The following is a 21,408-nucleotide window of genomic DNA, read 5'->3' as shown; positions in this document are numbered from 1 at the left end:
CGTCCCGCGATTTGCAATAAATCTCTGAATCGCGGGCGGAACCGTGGCGGTACTGCTCGCGATTATAAGCTGACATGTGAATGCAGCCTAAAGGATTTAACAGACCCCTGATGTCTCACTTTTGAGACAAAAAAGAGGAACTGAGAACAGTTTCCGCACTTCCTTTTTCTACAGGCTGCTCTGGACAGTGAACTAACGGGAAGTGCTCTGTGCTAAGCGGCTTCCTGTTCATTCACAACCTGAAGCATAGTAAGTATAGTGTACTATGCTTCAGTTAAGAATGAACACAAGAGCAACCGGTACAGATCACTCATTGTGTTCATTTAGAAAAAAGGAAGAGGTCAGTAAATGAAATATTTACCAGCCCCTTTCCCTTGCACTCCATCCTGAAACATTCCCTGCAGCAGACGGCTGGAGAGAAAGGAAGCTTACAGCACTGCAAGGGGGAGACTAGGTACCAGTAAGCAGGGGAAATCAACACTAAACAGGGGGATTAGGGTTTGCCCAGGCACACTAGGCACACCCTGTGCCCACGCCTATGCCTCCTGGGTGATCTCTGTACATTACAAGGATTACAACCAACTTTGTTGCAGATTCCTACCTTTTTGTTGTTCTGAAGAAGTCATTGTTTGTTCCTCTATGCTTAGTGGGTCAAATGTTGGTTTCATAATTATGTGGCAGCTGCAGGGCTCTGAGGAAATCTGCTGGGCCTGCATCCCTTTAGACGTGTTCCTATTGGGAGTATCTCACCAAAAATGACACTTTTGTTGCAGGGGATGCCAGAAAACTGACTTGTAACTTAGGCAGACTTAGCCAATCACAAGCAGAAAATGTTTCTGGGGTGTGGTCAGTACACATTCTGTATACAGAACAGCCCCAGGCGGCCATATTGCATTGCATTTTCAGAAAATACAACAGCTGCAGATTGAAAAGGAAAGGTCATTTTTTAATAACATTCAGTTTCAATAAGATTGTATACGCTATATTGCTTTTTCTATATTTGCAATATTTTTTTTTCCCTCACAAAAGTGGAGTTACCCTTTTAAGTGCCGGTTCACACTAGGTCGCTCCGACTAAGGGGGCGACCTGTGAAGTCGCATGCAGCGCTTTTTTGGCGCGACTTGCACGGACTTCATAAAATGAATGTCTATGCAAGTCGCCTCCAGGTCGCCCCGAAGTAGTACAGAATCCTTTTTCTAAGTCGGAGTGACTTGTGTTGCTCCTATTAGAACAGCTCCTGTACTACACAATGGGAGCCTGACAAGTCGGATTAATGTGAAGCTAAATTCCAGGACAAGCAACCTAAATACAGTCATGTGTATTCTTTCTTGAATCCTGGTGTGATTTTGTTTATTTCTTCCACTTCTGTGCAGTAATCCATTGTGAGAGTTTTTCCCTGTGTAGGGGCTTCCTGTAATAGAGCAGCAGGGAGCGGTCTTTATCTGCTTGTGCGGGGTGACTGGTCTTGTCTCCGCCCCTCTTGTAGTTTTCTGCAGGCAGCCTGAAGTGGGTGGAACCTGCTCTCTGCACAGGCTATGTACGGCACAGTAGTGATGTCACAGCTACTTTTGTATGGGAATATCTGGGTTTGCAATAGGATTTGGTGCGCAAAGAGTGAATTTATATCTTTTGTGAGACATATATTTGTGATCATGTTGGCAAGATTTTTTTTTTTTCTTTTAGGATTGTAAAAACTTTCCAGAATAGTGTAGCATTATTTAGCAGGACAATGCAGTAAATCATTTTTGTAGCACTGTCCCCGTAGGGCTTACTGTGTGATGACTTCTTGGTCTCCCTCTGATTGCCTGCAGACAGTCACTAGGGGATTTTTTACTCATCCATTCTTACTCCCAGTTGCTCGTTACTCAATAAACAGTCCAGGGTATTTGGTTTGATATTTATTGTGGAACTTGGATGGGAGAAGGGAATAGTGGGATACTCCAACTTTAACTATTCACAGTAGATAAGGACAACTCTCACTTGGCCTCACCGAGTTATTTGTGGATGCAGACACCCTGCTTTACCCATACTGCCACATGTATGGAAGAAATAAGTCCTTTTGCTCTCCTTAGCTATAGACTTGATACAACTACATTATTTTTAGGATACCCTCTGGCATCCACTTTACTGACACCCATCCACTGACTCTTCTAGTTGAAGGGATGGCCTTCTCTGGACAGACCCCATGACACAGATCAGTACTCACTGTAGGCAAGATCAAATCCTTTCCAGTGTCTCCCTTTCAGTCAGTTCTGCAGGACCTCTGGGTTCAGCTTCTCTCTGATTCTCAGGCCCTCAGGTCAACCACCTGAGGCCGCATGGCAGCTTCTACAGAAGAGTGGCAGCCTCCCCCTCCCTCTGGGTTCCTACCCTCCAGCTGAAAGATGCCGAACACGTGTTCTTGGCATTTATACAGTATCCCAGCATGCACCGAGGCAGTTTCTTCTGCCAATACCCAGGACTGTAACAAACACCTTTGCACTTGTCAGGTTTCCTCCTCCTGTACAAAATGCCTCCCTATTGGACCAGTGTGAAACATTTCAGACAAGCTGAACTGCACCTAAGCACCATGAGCAGACCTCAGATCCTGCTCTCTGGGAGGCAGAGGGCAACATACATTTTCCTGGCAGTCTCTCTGGTAAGCAGAAAGACCCAAAAAGGATACTTTCTTCTAGCACCTACCTAAGAGGGTGCTACATCTGGTAATCTGTATTTTGGAGGAAATGGTTTAAGTTGCACATCAGATACAAGTATGATGTAGTCATACTAACCTGTAGATTTATGTAAGGTAAAATAGTTAGGAAATTTCTCATGCAACTGTAGTTCTACCCCGAAAGCGAGCCACCTGGTAGTTTGGGTTTTGTTCTCAGCCTTGAATCCAAGAACCTCAGCCCCTCTGGTTGAATGAAAGTTACTGCAAGCCCTTTTTAAAGAACAGGAGTATAGACATCTTTTAAATTGGCCGTAAATTAGCAACAGGAAATGGACATAAGATTGTTTAGTGGTAAATGAAGTCAATATATTGGTACGGGTTAGAATAAATGGTGGTTTGAGCATAAATAAACACACAAAATCGGTTCAGACACAGTCCAGTAGACAGTATCACTATGCCAAGGTCACTTAGCATTGAGTTCTAAGTTCTAGACTGAGATTAACTCATGAATAGGCAAAGTCCGCAATAAACCAGGCATACTGTGCATATAAGCCATAAGTGCAATGTGAGTAATACTATCACCAGTCGAGAATGCCCTCTAGGAGGATGGCTATGATATGGTGCAATGTCCCCTGAGAGGTACCTCCTTGGTGTAAGCAATAGGTGAAGGTCTCTGCATAGCAGCTGTAAAGGGGCAGTCTTTAGTCATAACTCTTTATTTGGATAGAAGTTGGGGCCTAGTTGTACTGTTGGTGCACATGAAAATAGTCAAGCCTGCAGGCAGAAATAAGGCTACTAGATAACTGTATGGTCAGTTGCTAAAGGGCTCAGTCTATCTAGCAGCTGATAGTAAATCACCCACAGCAGCAGCTCACTAGACCAAGCGATATTGCAGCTCACCATCCGGTCACACAGCGATCAGTCTATTCTTTGCTCAGTACCTAGGTGAGTCTGGCTGTTGACACACCTGGACTTTGCACTTGGGGTCTTGTTCAGGCTGCCAATAATAATGCAGCAGTGATGGTGCACACTGGACAGCAATGTGCACTCCCTGGTCTTCCTCATGGCAAGAGGAAGCTGTGTCCTGATGTGTCCGGTGTCTTGATATTTATTATAACTTTTCCAAAAGAGCCAATCCACTGCTTGGATCAGGGCTGAGGAACATTTAGTGGAGTACATGGATGGGGTGCTGTGATGTTTTCTGGAAGCTATGTTCAGCACCCTGCTTCCCCTCCCAGCAGCCATGATCTGCCTGAATTGTGCAGAGACCCAATGGTGAACTCAATGAACCTTAAATAAGGTATGTTAAAAAAGAAAAATGGAAAGCTTATATTCAAAAAATGTAATTGGCTAATAAGAGGGAAAGAAGAAACCAGGAAATGCAAATTTTAACCCCAATCTCCAAGTAAAAGTATCAGTTTTATCTATTTTTTTTTTTTTTGTATAGAGTAGGGAATAATCTGTGCTCTACATACACTGTAATCAATTTGTGCACTCTATTCCCCTTGCATGTTTCACTATCAGCGTGCCTTTTTAGTTTCTTCTTCTAGATTAAACTTGCTAGCTACCTAATTTTCTTCACCCCATTAATGGTTACCTGGAGCTAAACGGCGGCATCGCTGACTTTCAGCTATGGAATCTTGCATGCAAAGCCAATGATAGGGCAAAGCGCATGAATTTACTTCCCAAGTTAATGGTTGTTGTGTTCCCCGGGGGTGTACAGTCAGTGACTACATAATGAATGTGGTTGTAACCTGCTGTTTAATATTAATAGCCCAGGCAGCCTTATTTAATCAGCTAGACCCAGCACACATTCATTATGGAGCCATCCTGTATTGCTACACCCATGGGGGAGATGGGTAAGTAATAACTCGCTGAGTACCCAGACAGACGATCCTAACCTCTCCCGGCGTTAATTGCTTCTCAGCTTTATTTAAAAAAATGTACAATTTCCTTTATAGCCCAGCTAGTTTATATGTCATGGGCGATTGGTCATCAGGGGGTTCTTAAAGGGAATGTTTAGAGTCCTTGTATACTTCTTTATTTTAAAGGACTTTAAAAATAAAGTAGATTACTGTGGCATTAATGTTGGATATTTAAATTTTTTATTTTTTTTAGTTTAAACCGCACAACCCAAAGAATACAAAAATGCAAGCACTACATACAGTTGGTGATGATGTATAAAGCAATAAAACGGAACAAAAAAAAAAAAAGGGAGGGGGGGGGGGTTATACAAATTACACCTGCTACCTGTACAGCACACTCCACAATCTAGGACACAGGGCCCCTGGGCCGAATGCGACCCCCCAGGTCATTTCATGTGGCCCTTGCCTCTCTCCTGCAGCTGTGGCACTCCCCTTGTCTCTGTCCCCACCTTGTCTCTATAGTTAGCAGAAGAGAGGACAGAACTCCCTTGCCAGACCCTGTGCAGCTGCAGAAAGGCTCTTCTTTGCCCCCCCTTCTCAGCAGTCCGCAGCAGAGAGGAGGGCAGAACTCCTCCTGCAGATCCTGCACCTCTCTGTGCAGCCGCAACACCACCTTGCCTCTGCCCCCCCCCCCCGGTCTCTGCATTCAGCAGACTCTGGAAGCTGACTCCAGCCCTCCTCTGGTTCTCCTCCAGACCCTGCACTTCTTCCCAGATCCACCTGCATCTTCCTGGCAGCAGCACAAGGAAAGGGTGTGCAGTGTGATGTAAGGAAGGGTGGGGGGCTCTTGACTGCTGAAGGTGGGGGGGGGGGCTCTTGATGTCTCATGTAAGGGTGCGTGGGGTGCTCTGGACATCTAATCTTACGGATATAACTGGCCCTTTGGGGGCAACCATAAAGCTGATGCGGCCCACAATGAAATTGAGTTTGACACCCCTGATCTAGGAGAAAGAGGGGATACACACCCACCCCACCTGCAGTATAGTAAGATCCTGCAGCGTGAAGTGTTACTAAACCCACAAGATTAAAATTAATGTGTATATGCAGTAAAGTTTGCTTGTTATACTCACTGTTGAGGGGTTAGTCCTCTGCATTGTGTAAAAAGGCGGTTTGATCCTGTCTTCTCCGATCTTCCACTGTCCCCAATCCATCTCCTGATAGAACAGAACATAGGGGACAAAGCCGCACATGCTCAGTTTGTGTGTATTGCTAGATTTTTTATTTTTCTTTCTTGGGAGGGCCCATGTGATCAGCACAGGGCCAGTCAGCACTGTCCAGAAAGAGGGTCAGGGGTCCTGCAGCCTCATAGGACAGTCAGAGCAGAATTAAAACTCCTCCTAAAGCTTTAACCAGACACTGATAGAATTTACAAGACTGCTATATACTGCTGGTGAGAAAAGATATTTAGCAGTTAATACTTAATAAAATAATTGCATTTCCATGTTCTGTGTACTGTGGGAGACCACATATAGTGAATGCAGTTTCTGGGTTTAATAACTTATATTGCATATGTTTACTATTTGCAGCAAGAAGGCGTTGCAAGCAAGACAAGCTTTTTACACTGCTGTAAGGCAGTCGTTTTACTACTGTGTTGGGAAAAGCTCCCCTTGGTATAATTACAGTTCCCATAACAGAAATGGACCTAGCTCTATTTGTATTTGTAATGACCCAGATCTGTTGGCTAGGAGGACCTGAAAGTGAACCTTTTTAAGAATGAAACCTGGTTTTTGACATTGCTGACCTCCTTCCGAAAAGGCTAGTTGCCTGGGGGGGGGGGGGTTGCTGAGCCTCTGGCTTCAATGCTTTGAGTAACTTATGTGCAAACTTATTAGTGACTGTTAAATCAGGATGATCACCTGGTGTGTTTACACATTAGGCCTACTGTAGGAATTAGGGCTCTTTCACACGGGCGATCCGATCAGATCCGCCTGTCAGTTTTTTAGGCAGATCTGATCGGATCCTCTATGCAGCTCTATGGAGCAGCGGATGTCAGCGGAGACACCTCCGCTGATGCCCGCTGCCATCCGTATCCGATCCTGTCCGTGAAATCTGGACGGATGGAAACCCTATTTTTCCATCCGTTCGGTGATCGGATCGGATGAGAACGGACAGGCGGTCCACTCTCATCCGATCCCCCATAGAGGGCAGCGGGGGCTGAGACCCCTCCCTCTCCGCTCTGCAAGCGGAGATGGAGCTGTCATCCGCCGGCTCAGCGGGGATCGCGGATCGATCCCCGCTGAGCAACACGGATCCGCCTACGGAGGCGGACCGTGTGAAAGAGGCCTTACTTTGTTTTTTAATCTGTCTCAAACGTCTCAATTGGGATATTGTGAATCACAGCCAGGTAGGAGAGAGCTGGGGGGGCTGGAGCCTCACTGCGCTCTGTGTGTCTATGGACACACAGCACAGCTCGGGAGCGAGCCAGCACAAGTGCCCCCATAGGAAGCAGCATCCGTATTTTTCATGCGGTCTTGCTGTGCAGCAGTGTGAAGATGCCCTAAGCTGCATTTTTTTTTCTGCTCTGCAAATGCCTGTAAATGTAGTGCCATGCCGTAGACATAAAAGCCGAAAAAAAGACAGAATTGGCCTCCAGGAAATGCAAGCTTAGGAGAATAGTGAATGCATATAAAAATGTCTCTTAAATTTATGTCGCTGCTCATGCAAAATACACAGTTTCTGGTGTGAATGGGCCCTTGTGGCAAATGTGCACAAACTTGCATAATCGCAAGGCAACAAAAAAAAAAAAAACAACCCAAATGTGACGCATGTAAAATGCACACCCATACATTACATTATGAATGGGCATTGTGTTGTGGTGTGAATGAACCCTTAATCTGGCTGGTCATGAGTGGTGGCTGGTTAATGCTGCAATCAGGGGGTTAAAAGGAAAAGCGTTCTGCCATAAACGCGTTGTCCTGGCCGCACGCCCCAGTAACTTCTTAAATGAGTCCCAAGTTCTTCTGAGGAACAAAAGTCCACTTCTTGGAGCAGATGGGACGGTGCCAGCAGTCGCTAAATTATTATTACGTGGAGCAGGCCGTGTGTTACAGATGCTACAGCGACGTCTTGGCCCACAATAGAGAGTCCTTTCACCATCTGTTTATAAGCCAGGCATGTGTGAATCGGCACAATGAAGCCTCAAATCTTTCCTTTTTTTTTTTGCTTTATAATCTGTGTGACCGCCCCACCACCACCACAGCATTCCAGCTGCTGCACAGGGTGACACTGCGTACACAACCCGGTAACTCCGTATCAGTTTTCTTAATGCCCCTGGCATGAGGTCGGCCATTTTTTCAGCAGCAGCTTTGACCCATGACCCGATGTAACTTCTCCCTCCTCCCTTCAAGTTGAAAAGCAGCTTTCAAGGTCCCCTCATGGCAATAAGAACATAAAAGGTGACCCGCTGAATGACGTAACCAAGGCGACGGCCAGGGCATTGTATAATAGAATCTGTGATTAATGGGGACAATGTGAGGGATTGCTGCATGACTGATGGAGCTGTGAGGACCGTGCTACACTGAGAACAGGTGTCCGGGCCTTCGTCACCCCCCCCCCCTCCCGGCCTACAAAGGGAAATGTGTTTTTACAGCCTTGACTGGAAATGTGACAATTTGTTGATGTCTCTCGATTAGAACATTCACAGCTTTCTCTAGTCGCTAATATCTTATGGTGGTCTTTTTTTTTTTTTCCAGCTTTGGAAGAACGAAGGAGAAGAATATGAAGCAGAAGGTAAGGAAATTCGATGGACTTGGGCTTTGTTTACACTTGTTTGATAGGGGGGGGGAGGGGGGGTGGTGCAAGTGGTGTATTTAGGTTTTGTGCTGCCCTAGGCCTGACTAAACTTGTGCACCCCCCTAATTTAAATGACGCATCCCTTCCTGTAAAGGCCACACCTCTTCCTGTTTGACCCGCCCTGTCATCTTTAAACCACAGACCACAGCCTATCAGTGCCCATCAGTGTAACCTCATCAGTTCCCATAAGTTCAGCCTCAGCAGTGCCCATCATACCATCATATACCAGGAGGTAGCAGTGTGACCGCTTTATGGGGGTGCCAGAATGATTTGCCTCCTGGACCCTGCCCTCCAGCCCAATTCGCCCTATAAGACTGGCACTATACTAAAAGTGTGTAGCGCAAGCGTCAGGAACTCTTTTTAGTGGGGGAGGCGGGAGGAGGCTGTTTGTTACTCGTGCGTGGTGCAGCTTTTTTGCTGCCCTAGGCCTGGGCCTTGTTGGCCTAGGCCAAGATACAGCACTGGGTGGTGCAGTAAAAACACATTGGGGAAAATCAGGGCTTTTTTTCTCAGAGAATAGGTGCAGGAACTCCTCCCTACTGAGTCACCCTTTGACTCCTGTCCCCTACCCACCCCCGAACACCGCTCCTTGGTTTCACCTCTTTCCCACCTCCCAGTACAACCCCTTTTAGAGAATTAACAATAACAAGAAAGGCAATATAATAGATCTAGAAACAATGGGACACCCCAGCGACAATAGATCCATCCCTGCATCAATAGACCCTCCCAGCAATGATTGATGCCCTGCAACATAAGACCCACCCCAGCAACAATAGATACCCTACCCCACCAACAACAGACCTCCCCAGCAACAATAGATCCTCTGTGCAAATAGATCCCCTCCAGCAATACTAGATTACCCAGTAGTCAGCATCAATAGATCCTCCAGCAGCAAGCAGCAAAGACCTCTCCCTAAACAATAAATCCCTCCCAGCAACAACTGACCCACCAGCAACATAAGACCCACCCCAGTAATAATACAGCCCCCCATGAGCAACAGAAGACCTCCTCAGCAACTATAGACCCCCATCCTCTGCAAAAATAGATCCCCTCCAGCAACAATAGATTGCCTATTAGCCAGCATCAACAGACCCACCAGCACACCTAACCATCCCTTGCCATTACATACATTCAGTTCTGGAGGTCCCGGAACTGCGTTCCCGCTGAAAAAAAGGCCTGGGGAAAATAATTATTTGATCCCCCTGCAAAAAAAAAAACCCAATACAAATTGCTTAAATTTGCAAAAATTTACTTGGTACTTGGTGGAGAAACCCTTGTTGGCAAGCACAGAGGTCAGACTTTTTTGTAGTTGGTTACCAGGTTTGCACACATCTCAGGAGAGATCATGGTCCACTCTTCTTTACAGATCTTCTCTAAATCCTTAAAGCGGAGTTCCACCCAAAAGTGGAACTTCTGCTCATCTGCTCCCCCCCCCCCCCCTACACACATTTTTCACCTTTCAGCCGAATGTGCACTGGTGTGTGTGTAGACATGTTAGAACACGAAGGTGCTGTCCCCAAACTGTTCCCACAGTTTGTTAGCAAAATTCACCCTCTCTGTCCTATTGTCTGTTATCACAAAGAGTGAAAGTACGTACCAAAATTTGGGATGTCCCCAGAACAGGAGTTGAAGTGAAATCTTCCAAAGGGAAGAACACCTGTGCATCCCAGTACTGCCTAACACAGGCAAATGCTATAGTATGCTGGGGGAACGAGGCCTAAGGCTCCCTAGTGGGGACACCGCAATAAAAACCTGTCTTGCCCTGCATGTATACTTAAAGTAGATAGGCAAAACTTTTCTTTTTTTTTTTTTTTTTTATGTTGTATAGAATAAGGAAGGCTTATAACCCCTGTTAGATTTATTCTTGCCATCTGTGTCCCTTTGGGGAGATCTCCCTTCACTTCCTGTCCCATAGCCAAAACAGGAAGTGAGAGGAACTCCCTGCAAATTAAAGGAATCTTTTGGGGACCCCACAGGTCACCAGAACTAGTGTACCCATTGGAAGATTTCCCCTTACTTTTCTGGGGACAACCCAAAATTTGGGATTTTTCTTCTACATTTACTTTCAATGAAAATGATAAACAGGACAAATATAGAGCGTGATTCCCCCCTAACCAGGGCACAGACAGCAGTAAAATGCTGACTGGTGTTCTAATCAATCTTCCCTCCATCCAAAATTAAACAAAATAAAAGTTTTGCCTTTTTAGATATACTTTAACTTTTTCCTGACTGCGCTATAGCCAAAAGGCAGCTGGGGCATGGTCGTTGCAGAACCATGCTCCCCGCGAACCGCAGCAGGGCGCTCTGTCATCACTGTGTCTTTCGGACACAGCTGATCACATTTTGTGGTAAAAGGCCAATCACAGTGGCTCTTTACCACGTGATCAGCTGTGTCCAATCATGGCTGAGCACAGTGTAAGCTCATTTGCTGGTTATTGGCATTCCTTTCCTCATGCGCTGTCAGTTTGAGGAGAGGAGAGACAGTAACTGGCAAGTGTGACAGGACATTTGCACTGATAATCCGGGCACTGACCATCAATGTCCTGATTATCATGCAGCCCCAACAGTGCCCATCAGTGCAGCCCCAACAGTGCCCATCAGTGCAGGCTCATCCGTGCCCATCAGTGCAGGCTCATCCGTGCCCATCAGTGCAGGCTCATCCGTGCCCATCAGCGTAGGCTCATCCGTGCCCATCAGCGCAGGCTCATCCGTGCCCATCAGCGCAGGCTCATCCGTGCCCATCAGCGCAGGCTCATCCGTGCCCATCAGCGCAGGCTCATCCGTGCCCATCAGCGCAGGCTCATCCGTGCCCATCAGCGCAGGCTCATCCGTGCCCATCAGCGCAGGCTCATCCGTGCCCATCAGCGCAGGCTCATCCGTGCCCATCAGCGCAGGCTCATCCGTGCCCATCAGCGCAGGCTCATCCGTGCCCATCAGCGCAGGCTCATCCGTGCCCATCAGCGCAGGCTCATCCGTGCCCATCAGCGCAGGCTCATCCGTGCCCATCAGCGCAGGCTCATCCGTGCCCATCAGCGCAGGCTCATCCGTGCCCATCAGCGCAGGCTCATCCGTGCCCATCAGCGCAGGCTCATCCGTGCCCATCAGCGCAGGCTCATCAGTGAAAGAGAAAAATTATTTCCAAAATTTGATAACTGAAACTAACACTGTTTTTATTAAAAATTTTCAGTTTTTTTTTTTCTGTGTGTTCAGCAAAAAAATAAATAAATAACCCAGTGGTGATGATGCTCTGCAAATCACATGTGATGCGAACTCAGCCATACAGATTGTACCACTCGCACAGGACCCTTTTCTTGGGTCCGCACCAGAATCTGATCGCATGGGTGCTCACACCTATGTGATCCGATTCATGTCCGAACTGACAGTGCGCACTGTGATATGCAAACTGATCTGGGGGTGTCGTTAACCTTGTATTGACACCCCCAGCGATTTGCATATGGCAGTGTGAACTGCCTGCCAGTTGAATGCAATGTGGGAACCCGCAGTGGATTCGCAGAGTTCCCGCATCACATATGTGTGAACCGGGACTAAAAGCTCTATCTGTATATAAAAAAAAATATATAACATTTTTTTCATGTGCAGTGTTGCATGACCGTGCAATTGTCATTCAAAGTGCAACAGCTGTGAAAGCTGGTCTGTGCAGGAAGAGGGTAAATGTGCCTGGTAGGCAAGTGGTTAAATGAATCTCCTTGCTCTCACGTCTGCACAGTTAATCCGGATAGACTGCTATGGGGGCCAACTCCTGGGCACCCCCTGTCTTGGAAGCTGTCCTAATAGAAGTCTATGTGGGTTAAATCGCAGGCACAGCAAGGGGTAAGTAGATTTGGACCAAGAATGTGAAGCCTGCGGCCGGTACCAAGAATGTGAAGCCTGCGGCCGGTACCAAGAATGTGAAGCCTGCGGCCGGTACCAAGAATGTGAAGCCTGCGGCCGGTACCAAGAATGTGAAGCCTGCGGCCGGTACCAAGAATGTGAAGCCTGCGGCCGGTACCAAGAATGTGAAGCCTGCGGCCGGTACCAAGAATGTGAAGCCTGCGGCCGGTACCAAGAATGTGAAGCCTGCGGCCGGTACCAAGAATGTGAAGCCTGCGGCCGGTACCAAGAATGTGAAGCCTGCGGCCGGTACCAAGAATGTGAAGCCTGCGGCCGGTACCAAGAATGTGAAGCCTGCGGCCGGTACCAAGAATGTGAAGCCTGCGGCAGGTACCAAGAATGTGAAGCCTGCGGCAGGTACCAAGAATGTGAAGCCTGCGGCCGGTACCAAGAATGTGAAGCCTGCGGCCGGTACCAAGAATGTGAAGCCTGCGGCCGGTACCAAGAATGTGAAGCCTGCGGCCGGTACCAAGAATGTGAAGCCTGCGGCAGGTACCAAGAATGTGAAGCCTGCGGCCGGTACCAGTTGGAACAAGAAAAAAAGTCCAGAATTATGGCAGGGAGACCTTACAGTTGGAGTATTCAAGCTTTATAAGAAGCCGGGCTCCACCTATTGTATAACTCCAATAATCCTCTATAGGTGGACTGCCCATTTAAGCAGCTCTGAGGTCCAGGATTGATGTGAATTGATCCGTGTGCTTTGTAGAACACTCTATGATTTGTAGAGGAAACAAAGGAATATAAAAAAAAGAATAAGTCCCAGCAGGTAAAATCCAATACATTGACATACTCTGTGCGCAGACTGGTTAAATATTAGACATTAACGAGGTCTGGGTCATTGTGCGGCTCTAGTTTAGAATAAATCAAAGCGTGTGCTGATTAGCCAAACAATGCCGGGCCGCCCAGCAACGGCATCATCCTGTCTCCATGCACCTTGGATAGAATGTAGCAGAGCTACTCTCGCACAATTAACCTGGAGTACATTGTGTTTGGAAGAGTCATGTTGCCAGCGCAGAAAAGTAATTGCCTGGAACACCGCTGCAGGGACCGTCTGCGCTGGATCATTTTTCAGGCCGTTTATATATCTGAATTGCCCTTCGTTTTCAGCTTCACTAATCCCCGCATTGTTTCTGTTCATGTATAATTTAATAAGGGCACTACATCTCCAGTTACAGGATTATCGGGGATCAAATTATTTTCAGATAGTGTGAGGTCGCTTTAATTTAAATGCCAGAGCTATATAAAGCTGAACTCTGGGAAGATATAAAAGACACAAATCAGTGCAGCTCTGTGGTCATTAACCACTTCTGGACCGGAAGGATTTGCCCCCCCCCCCCCACATTTTTTGTGATTGGACACTGCGCTATTTGAACTGACAATTGCGCGGTGGTGCAACGATGTACCCAAACAAAATGTGCGTCCTTTTTTTACCCTCAAATAGCGCTTTCTTTTGGTGGTATTTGATCACCTCAGCGATTTTTTTTTTTTTTTTTTTTTTTTTTTTTTTTTTTTTTTTTTTGTGCTATAAACAAAAATAGAGTGACAATTCTGAGAAAAAAATGTTTTTTTCACATTCTGCTATATATCATTCCCCAAAATAGTTTTTTTTAACATTTTAGACCAATTTGTTTTCTGCTACATATTTTTGGTAAAAAAAAATTTTGATTGGGTTGCGCAAACGTTATCGCATCTACTAACTACGGTAAAGATTTATGTAATTTTTATTTATTTTTTTATTTTTTGTTTCCAGAAATGGCAGCGATCTGCGATTTATAGCAGGACTGCGACATTTCGGAGGACAGATCGGACCCCTAACTGACTTTTTTGAAACTTTTAGGGGAACCAGTGACATTACTACAGTAATCGTTGCTAAAAATATGCACGGTTACTGTAATAAGGCCATTGGTCTATGGGGGCACCTGACTTGACCTGCAGCCCCGTGTGTCCATTCAGACACAGAGGTGCAGTTCAGCCCCGCCCCTCTCTCTCCTGATTGGCTAACTGACTTTGACAGCTGCAGGAGCCAATTGCACCTCTGCTGTGTCTCAGCCAATCAGGAGGGAGAGTCCTGGATGGCTGAGGAACTTGTGGACAGAGATGGGGGTGTGGGGAGCGTGCTGCACACAGAAGGCTTTTTATATTAATGCTGCATAGAATGCATTACGATACAAAAAAAAACTTCTGCCTTTACAACTCCTTTTAAATACAGCAAGTAAAATTGAGTGTTAAACATGTCACCATTTTTCTAGGTAAATTTATTTCTAAAGGTGCTATGGACAGTAAATTTTCACCACATGTTGGTAACAACCCATGCAATCCATACATACAAAGAAATCAGAACAAATAGGTTCAGAAATAGTTATGTGTAATAAAATGGAATGACACACGAAAAACCTATTAAACGCATGAAAAAAGGAAGGTGCAAAAAGGCATGGAAAGCCAAGACACCAGCTGAAATCTATCAGTAATTAGAAAGCAATCCTGACCCTTGTCGGTGCAAATTAATATCAGCTGGTTCAGTCTCAACTGATTGGCCTATGAAAAGGTGTCTCATTACCAAGGGGTCATACAAGAAACATCTCATGATGGGTAAAAGCAAAGGGCTCTCAAGACCTTTGAAGCCCTATTGTTGCAAAACATACTGATGGCATTGGTTACAGAAGGATTTCTAACCTCTTGAATGCTCCAGTTAGCACTGTTGGGGCCATAATCCGGAAGTGGAAAGAACATAATTTCACCATAAACCGGCCATGACCAGGTGCTCCTTGCAAGATTCCTGACAGAGGAGTGAAAAGATATATCAGAAGAGTTGTCCAAGAGCCAAGGGCCACTTGTGGAGAGCTTCAGAAAGACCTGGAATTAGCAAGTACAATTGTTTCAAAGAAAACCATAAGTAATGCCCTAAACTGCCATGGCTTGTATGCACACACACCACGCAAGACTCCATTGCTGAAGAAAAAGCATGTTGGTGTTTATTTAAAGTTTGCTGCACAACATTTAGACAAGTCTGTGAAATACTGGGAGGATATAGTCTGGTCAGATGAGACCAAAATTGAACTCTTTGGATGCCATAATACACACCATGTTTGGAGGTCAAATGGCACATCACCCCAAAAACACCCCAATACCAACAGTGAAGTTTAGAGGTGGGAACATCATGGTGTGGGGCTGCTTTTCACCATACGGTACTGGCAAACTTCCTTTTAACCACTTAAGCCCCGGAAGATTTTACCCCCTTCCTGACCAGGGGGTATTTTGCGATTCGGCACTGCGTGACTTTAACGGACAATTGCGCGGTCGTGCGACGCTGTACCTAAACGAATTTGACGTCCTTTTTTTCCCACAAACAGAGCTTTCTTTTGGTGGTATTTGATCACCTGTGCGATTTTTTGATCACGCGCTATAAACAAAAAAAGAGCGTCAATTTTGCAAAAATAACAATATTTTTCACATTTTTTTATATGAAATTCCCTCCAAAAAAAAGTAAAAATCAAAATTTTTTAAAATGTTCGGCCAATTTGTTTTATGCTACATATGTTTGGTAAAAAAAATCGCAAAAAGCGTATTTTGATTGGTTTGCGCAAAAGTTATCGCGTTTACTAACAAAGGGAAAGATTTTTGTCATTTTTGTTGTTTTTCTTTTTAACGCGTAATGGCGGCGATCTGCGATTTTTTTTTTTTGCGGTACTGCGACATTGGGGCGGACAGATCGGACCCTTGACTGACATTTGTGACACTTTTGGGGTTACCAGTGACATTTCTACAGTAATCAGTGCTATACATATGCACTGTTACTGTAAAAATACACTGGTTGTGAAGGGGTTAACTTTATTTGGGAGGGAGGGGCTGTGTGTATCCCTAGGGGCGTGCTTTCTACTGTGATTGGCTGTGGCTTGAGCTGTAAGGACACTGATCAACGGATCTACATACTAGATCCGTTTGATCAGTGTCTTTACAGCGAGGAGAATGACAGGTGGCTTGTTTACACAAGCTGCCTGACATTCTCCCTCTCCCCCGCCGATCGCCGAGTGACCGGCGGACATCGGGTCCGCTGGTCACACGCACGGGGGGGTCCGTGACCACGCGGGAGCGGGAGCGCGCCTCCGGGGGCGCGCGCTCGCTCCCTAGACCCTCACAAGCTAGTGACGTAGCCCTACGTCACTTTGCCTGTGAGGGGCTGACTGCCGACGTAGATCGGCGTTAGGCAGTCGGCAAGTGGTTAAAGGAAGGATGAATGGATGATAAAAATCTGCTGCCTTCTACCAGGATGATGAAGATGAAACAAGGGTGGACATTTCAGCAAGACAATCCCAAACACAAAGCCAAGGAAACTCTCAATTGGTTTCAAAGAGAAAATAAAGCTGCTAGGATGGCCCAGCCAATCATCCGACTTGAATCCAATAGAAAATCTATAGAAAGAACTAAAGATCAGTGTTTGAGGCCCACGGAACCTTCAAGATTGAAGACTGTGTGGAAGAATGGGCCAAAATCACACCTGCATCTAATTTCTCCATACAGGAGGTGTCTTGAAACTGTCATTACCAACAAAGGATTTTGCACCAAGTATTAAATACATTTTAGTCAGCGTGTTCAATACATTTTCCCTGCGTCATTCCATTTTTATTACACATAACTTAGTTTCTGAACTTATTATAAGCCTTCTTATAGGCTTACCTATAGGTACAAACAGAGTGAAGTTTACTTCTTAAGAAAAAATGCACATCTCTTATATTTAGACAATATTTGCTTATCCCGAAATTCAGCTTTAATGTTTTTTTTATGCAAGCAGTATAAATACTTTTAATATGAGATGGTATTGGCCTCTTGAGAACCCCTATGCAGCAGAGCCCAGAATGGGAGAGGGTCAAGCAGCATAAGGAGCCAATCGGGTGTGCTGGAATGTTCATGTGCTAACAAGGAATGTGCTAAAAGGAGTTTCAGAATAAGGCTGTTCATATTTGGGTCATTTTTGGCCAATAAAAAAACTGGGAACAGATTCACACATTGAGTTTGCACTAAACTGTATTTAGTACTGGCTGTCTGTTTTTTTTTTTTTCTTGAAGTCCGTCTGGTTACAAACTCTAGTTTGTTTTCTGTGCTGATTTCAGTATACAAAAATTGGTATCATTCAGACACTGAATTTGTGCACAAATGTACTTAATTGGTCCAATCTTACTTGCTTTAGTTTGATAAACCAAAATGTCAGAATCGCTGATTCAAGCCCTCTGTATTGATGAGATATATACTGTATTTCTATGTGTTTTAAACCGAGAACAACAATTCACAGGGAATTCATGAGCATCTCACCAGCTCTGACACACTGTATTAATCTGATGACAAATGATCCAATAAGTTGGAGACGTCATGGGTGTAAACATCACCCCAACTCAGCTTGAGTTGTAAAGAAAATGATTACTGTCTCATTTTAAAGTAATGTAGCAGCAAATTGAGTCAACGTGTCATGTTGGGCTTTAGGTATTGCCTCTAGTTCTTTAACTTTAGGTATCATAGCATGCTTTTTAACTGTAACGCATAAAGAAAATTAAATTCTGTAGACCTTTAATTTTTTTCAGGTTTACATAGAGCGCTGATCCAAAAGGGAGGATGCTTCCCTATATACTGCTTTGTTTTTAAGCTATTGATTATTGGCACATTTGTTTTTGTTGTAGGAGCATTTGTGTTAAATTATTTTCCATCATTTTTTTTTTTTTTTTTAAGAGTTTCTTTTTTGTCATGCATATTGGCATGGACACCCATACTGTAAATTACTTGGTGCACATATGCTGCACCCGAATAAGTTAAGTTATGCATTTTGCCTTTTTTTTTCTTTTTGACATTATGAAGTGCCTTATGGACTATATAAAACAAATCACATCAATCCCTCAATCCACTCCTCTCTAGTTTTGTATTGAAAGAGATTTGAAATATGCCGCCTTTGGCTACGTTATTTCCTTTTATATGATTTGCTTGCTTAAAAGCAAAGAAAATGAGGGCAAGAAAAGGGTATGCTGCTAAAACATTGGCACTTTGAAAGTCAAGATCATCTAGGGCAGTGATGGCGAACCTTGGCACCCCAGATGTTTTGGAACTACATTTCCCATGATGCTCATCTACACTGCAGAGTGCATGAGCATCATGGGAAATGTAGTTCCAAAATATCTGGGGTGCCAAGGTTCACCATCACCGATCTATGGTGACCTTTCCACAAATTTGGACCAGGATGTTACTTTTTTGATCCTATCAAACATATAGGCCAAAGTTGGTACTTTTTTTTTACAGCACAATTGCAAAATAATTGCTTTTGTTTTGTTATTTTTAGACATATTTTGGTGATTGTAGTGTTTTTACCTATCAGGTCAGTTACGGTTTTGGAACCCAGATGACCTCAATGCATCCCAGACCACATTGTCTCCTGACCAGGACTGGGTAGAAGAGAAGCTTCAGCTGATCTGCGAGGATCTTGGCATCACTAGAGATGGGCACCTACACCGAAAGAAACTTCTGTCCATTTGTGAACAGTATGGATTTCAAAATCTGGACAAAGAGGTAAGCTGACTATTGATGTTCTTACATTTTGGTTGTAGAACTGGATCTGGGCCACAGAAATGTGTGTACTTGGATAATTGGGAATAATATTGGGCCTAAGCCAGTTTGACAACCAAGGACCTCTACTACCATCTTGGTAAGGTTATTTATTGGTCCATTTATCTTGGCCCGAACTTGGCTCTAGCTTGGGTGTGGTATCCTTTACAAAACAGTTGTTAAATTTGCCCATATCTGGTGTTTGGCAGACATGGAACAGATCAATGTTGGATGTAAAAATTTTCCACTTTCTGGACAACTGAGCATTCCTTTCATGTAGTTTCTGATGCCCAAAAAATAATTGCATCAGTTGTTTTGAAAAGCTTTAAAAGTTCAAGGTGGAGCTTACCATTCTGTTTGATGGTAGTTCAAAGAGAAGACAAAACTGCGAACCTCCCCCCCCCCCCCCCCATGATGTGCAAGCTTAGAGGATCCTATACTACTGTCAGCCTTGTAACAGAAGGAAGGTGCCCCCATCCCTACAGTAAACAATTCTGCTCTGGGCAGCCGCTTCTCCTGCCCACCCCTTGTCCTGGTTCTCCTTAGTGGTGTGGGACTATAGACTCTGAACAGTACGGCCACCCTCTGTTTGTAATGAAGCCGTACAGTGCAACAGGAGTAGATGGATCCTTAAAACGGCCTTTACAAATCCATTTTTGTGTGTTTCACTTGCCTTCATAGCTGGTGGCTGTCAGTGGTTGGTGATGCCATTGAAAAGACTGGGGTGAAGTTACATAGGCTGCCTTTAGCGATATCTTTAAGAAAATGTTAGTTGCCTGTCCTATCACTCCTTTGGCTTCAGCAGTGGAAATCTGTGACCCCAAACACAAATCTTCAATAAGATCTGACTTAACTAGCTTGTACGCCTGTTCCATTCCAGTAACTTAAATAATTGAAGCCAGAGACAATATGGCCTACATGTTCCATTTATGAGGAGCTCCTGGCAAATATAAAAGACACAAATGAATGCATCTCTGTATATAATAATACATCATTAAATGCAATTTATGTGAATTTGAATCAGCCGTTTGCAGTCCCATTACAGCAGAGCTCAGATTGGGAGAGCTAGAAGCAGCGCAAAGAGCCAATCAGTTATGATGCAGTGCAAAGGACATGCCGATAGGTGAGAAGAGCAGAGTCACATGAAAATTAGCTCATTGGTCTGTTGCTTCTCCTTCACAGTCCAGTCACCGGCTGGGGGAGGGACAAGACCTGTAAGTGTTACTGAACTGCTGCAAAAGGGATCAGGCCTCTGGTGCTAGAAAATGCTGTGGTCTGTGGCAGAGCTGTGTAAATCTCAGGAATAGTTGGAAAGAAATTCAAGGTAAAAAAGCCCCCATATGTGTATTCCATAGGTGCATATAGCAGTTTCTATGGAATTCAGGTTTAGCAGTTGTTGTAATGTTACAACAGAAAATAATTACTCTTCCTGTTTTCTGTAAACAGATCACACTGCCAGAGTGACGGCAGTTTGGTGGATACTGAAAAAAGCTCTATGAAATTAGTGTTACTAAACCCAGGAGCCTGCATTCACTATATCTGGTCTCCCACAGTACACAGAACATGGAAAACTCCTCCAAGCTTTAATCAGACACTGATAGAAGTCACAAGACTGCTATATAATGCTGATGAGAAAAGGTATTTAGCAGTTTATATTTACTAAATTAATTGCCAAGTACCTTTTCTCATCAGCATTATATAGCAGTCTTGTGACTTCTATCAGTGTCTGATTAAAGCTTGTAGGAGGAGATTTTTTTCTCCTCGGACTGTCCTATGAGGCTGCAGAACCCTTGACCCACTGTCTGGACAATGCTGATTGGTCCTGGGCTGATCACATACACCCTTCCAAAAAAAAAAGCTCTGTAGCAAAATACACCAAACTGAGCATGTGTAGTGTTCCCCCAAGGCTCTGCACTATAAGGAGATGGATTGGGGACTGTGGACGAAGGGGGGGGATCAGAGAAGACAGGATCAAACGGCCTTTTTACACAATGCAGAGGATTAACCACTTAGGTTCCACAGTGAGTATGACAAGTATGCATTTACTATATGGCAGACATGGGAGCAAGTCACAAGCAAGTCTTAACCTGCAAGTCCCAAGTTACTGTGGCAAAAAGCAAGCAAAGCAAGTCGAGTCCCTGCTAGAAGTCAAGCAAGTCAAGTCATTTATTTTGGTCAAGTCACAAATCAAGTCAAAATACTGATATACCCCAATTTTCACCTTTTAAATCAGTTAAAAGTCAGTGTTCAGGAAAGGTTTTGTTTTATTTTCAACATTAAAACAGCTTAGCGCTTTTTTCTTGGCATATTAAAGAAACACTTTGAATGCCCAAATAGCTCAAAATCCTCCGTCCGGTCATGTTTCAACACCACAGTCACTAAAAACATGTTAAATATTTCCATTGTTAAACAGCCAGTGTCCTAAAAATCAGAACAATCCTGTGAATGCCTAATGTACCCCCAGCCACAGAATACAAAGTTCTTTGCTGTCAGGTGAACGCCTGTGGGCTAATTTTTGGGGCCTGTAATGGCCGACACTTCTTTATCCTGTGAATGCCTAATTTT

General features: G+C 44.7%; 1 protein-coding gene across 3 annotated transcripts in view; it reads left to right on the top strand.

Annotated features, from left to right (window-relative positions):
* Positions 1–21,408, top strand: part of NIN (ninein) — a gene marked incomplete at its 3' end in the record, with an annotated part of 222,156 nt that overhangs the window by 96,490 nt on the left and 104,258 nt on the right. For all 3 annotated transcript variants that reach the window (XM_082242636.1, XM_082242637.1, XM_082242638.1), the window contains exons 5-6: positions 8,271–8,307; positions 18,617–18,807. In XM_082242636.1, the coding sequence (XP_082098762.1) occupies positions 8,271–8,307; positions 18,617–18,807 (228 nt within the window). The remainder of the gene's footprint in view (positions 1–8,270; positions 8,308–18,616; positions 18,808–21,408) is intronic.

This window comes from Pelophylax lessonae (assembly GCF_965119305.1).
Source record: "Pelophylax lessonae genome assembly, chromosome: 13".
In the NCBI taxonomy this organism is placed as follows: Eukaryota; Metazoa; Chordata; class Amphibia; order Anura; family Ranidae; genus Pelophylax; species Pelophylax lessonae.
Note: the sequence above shows the minus strand (reverse complement) of the source record. Positions and strands in the feature narration are given on the sequence as shown.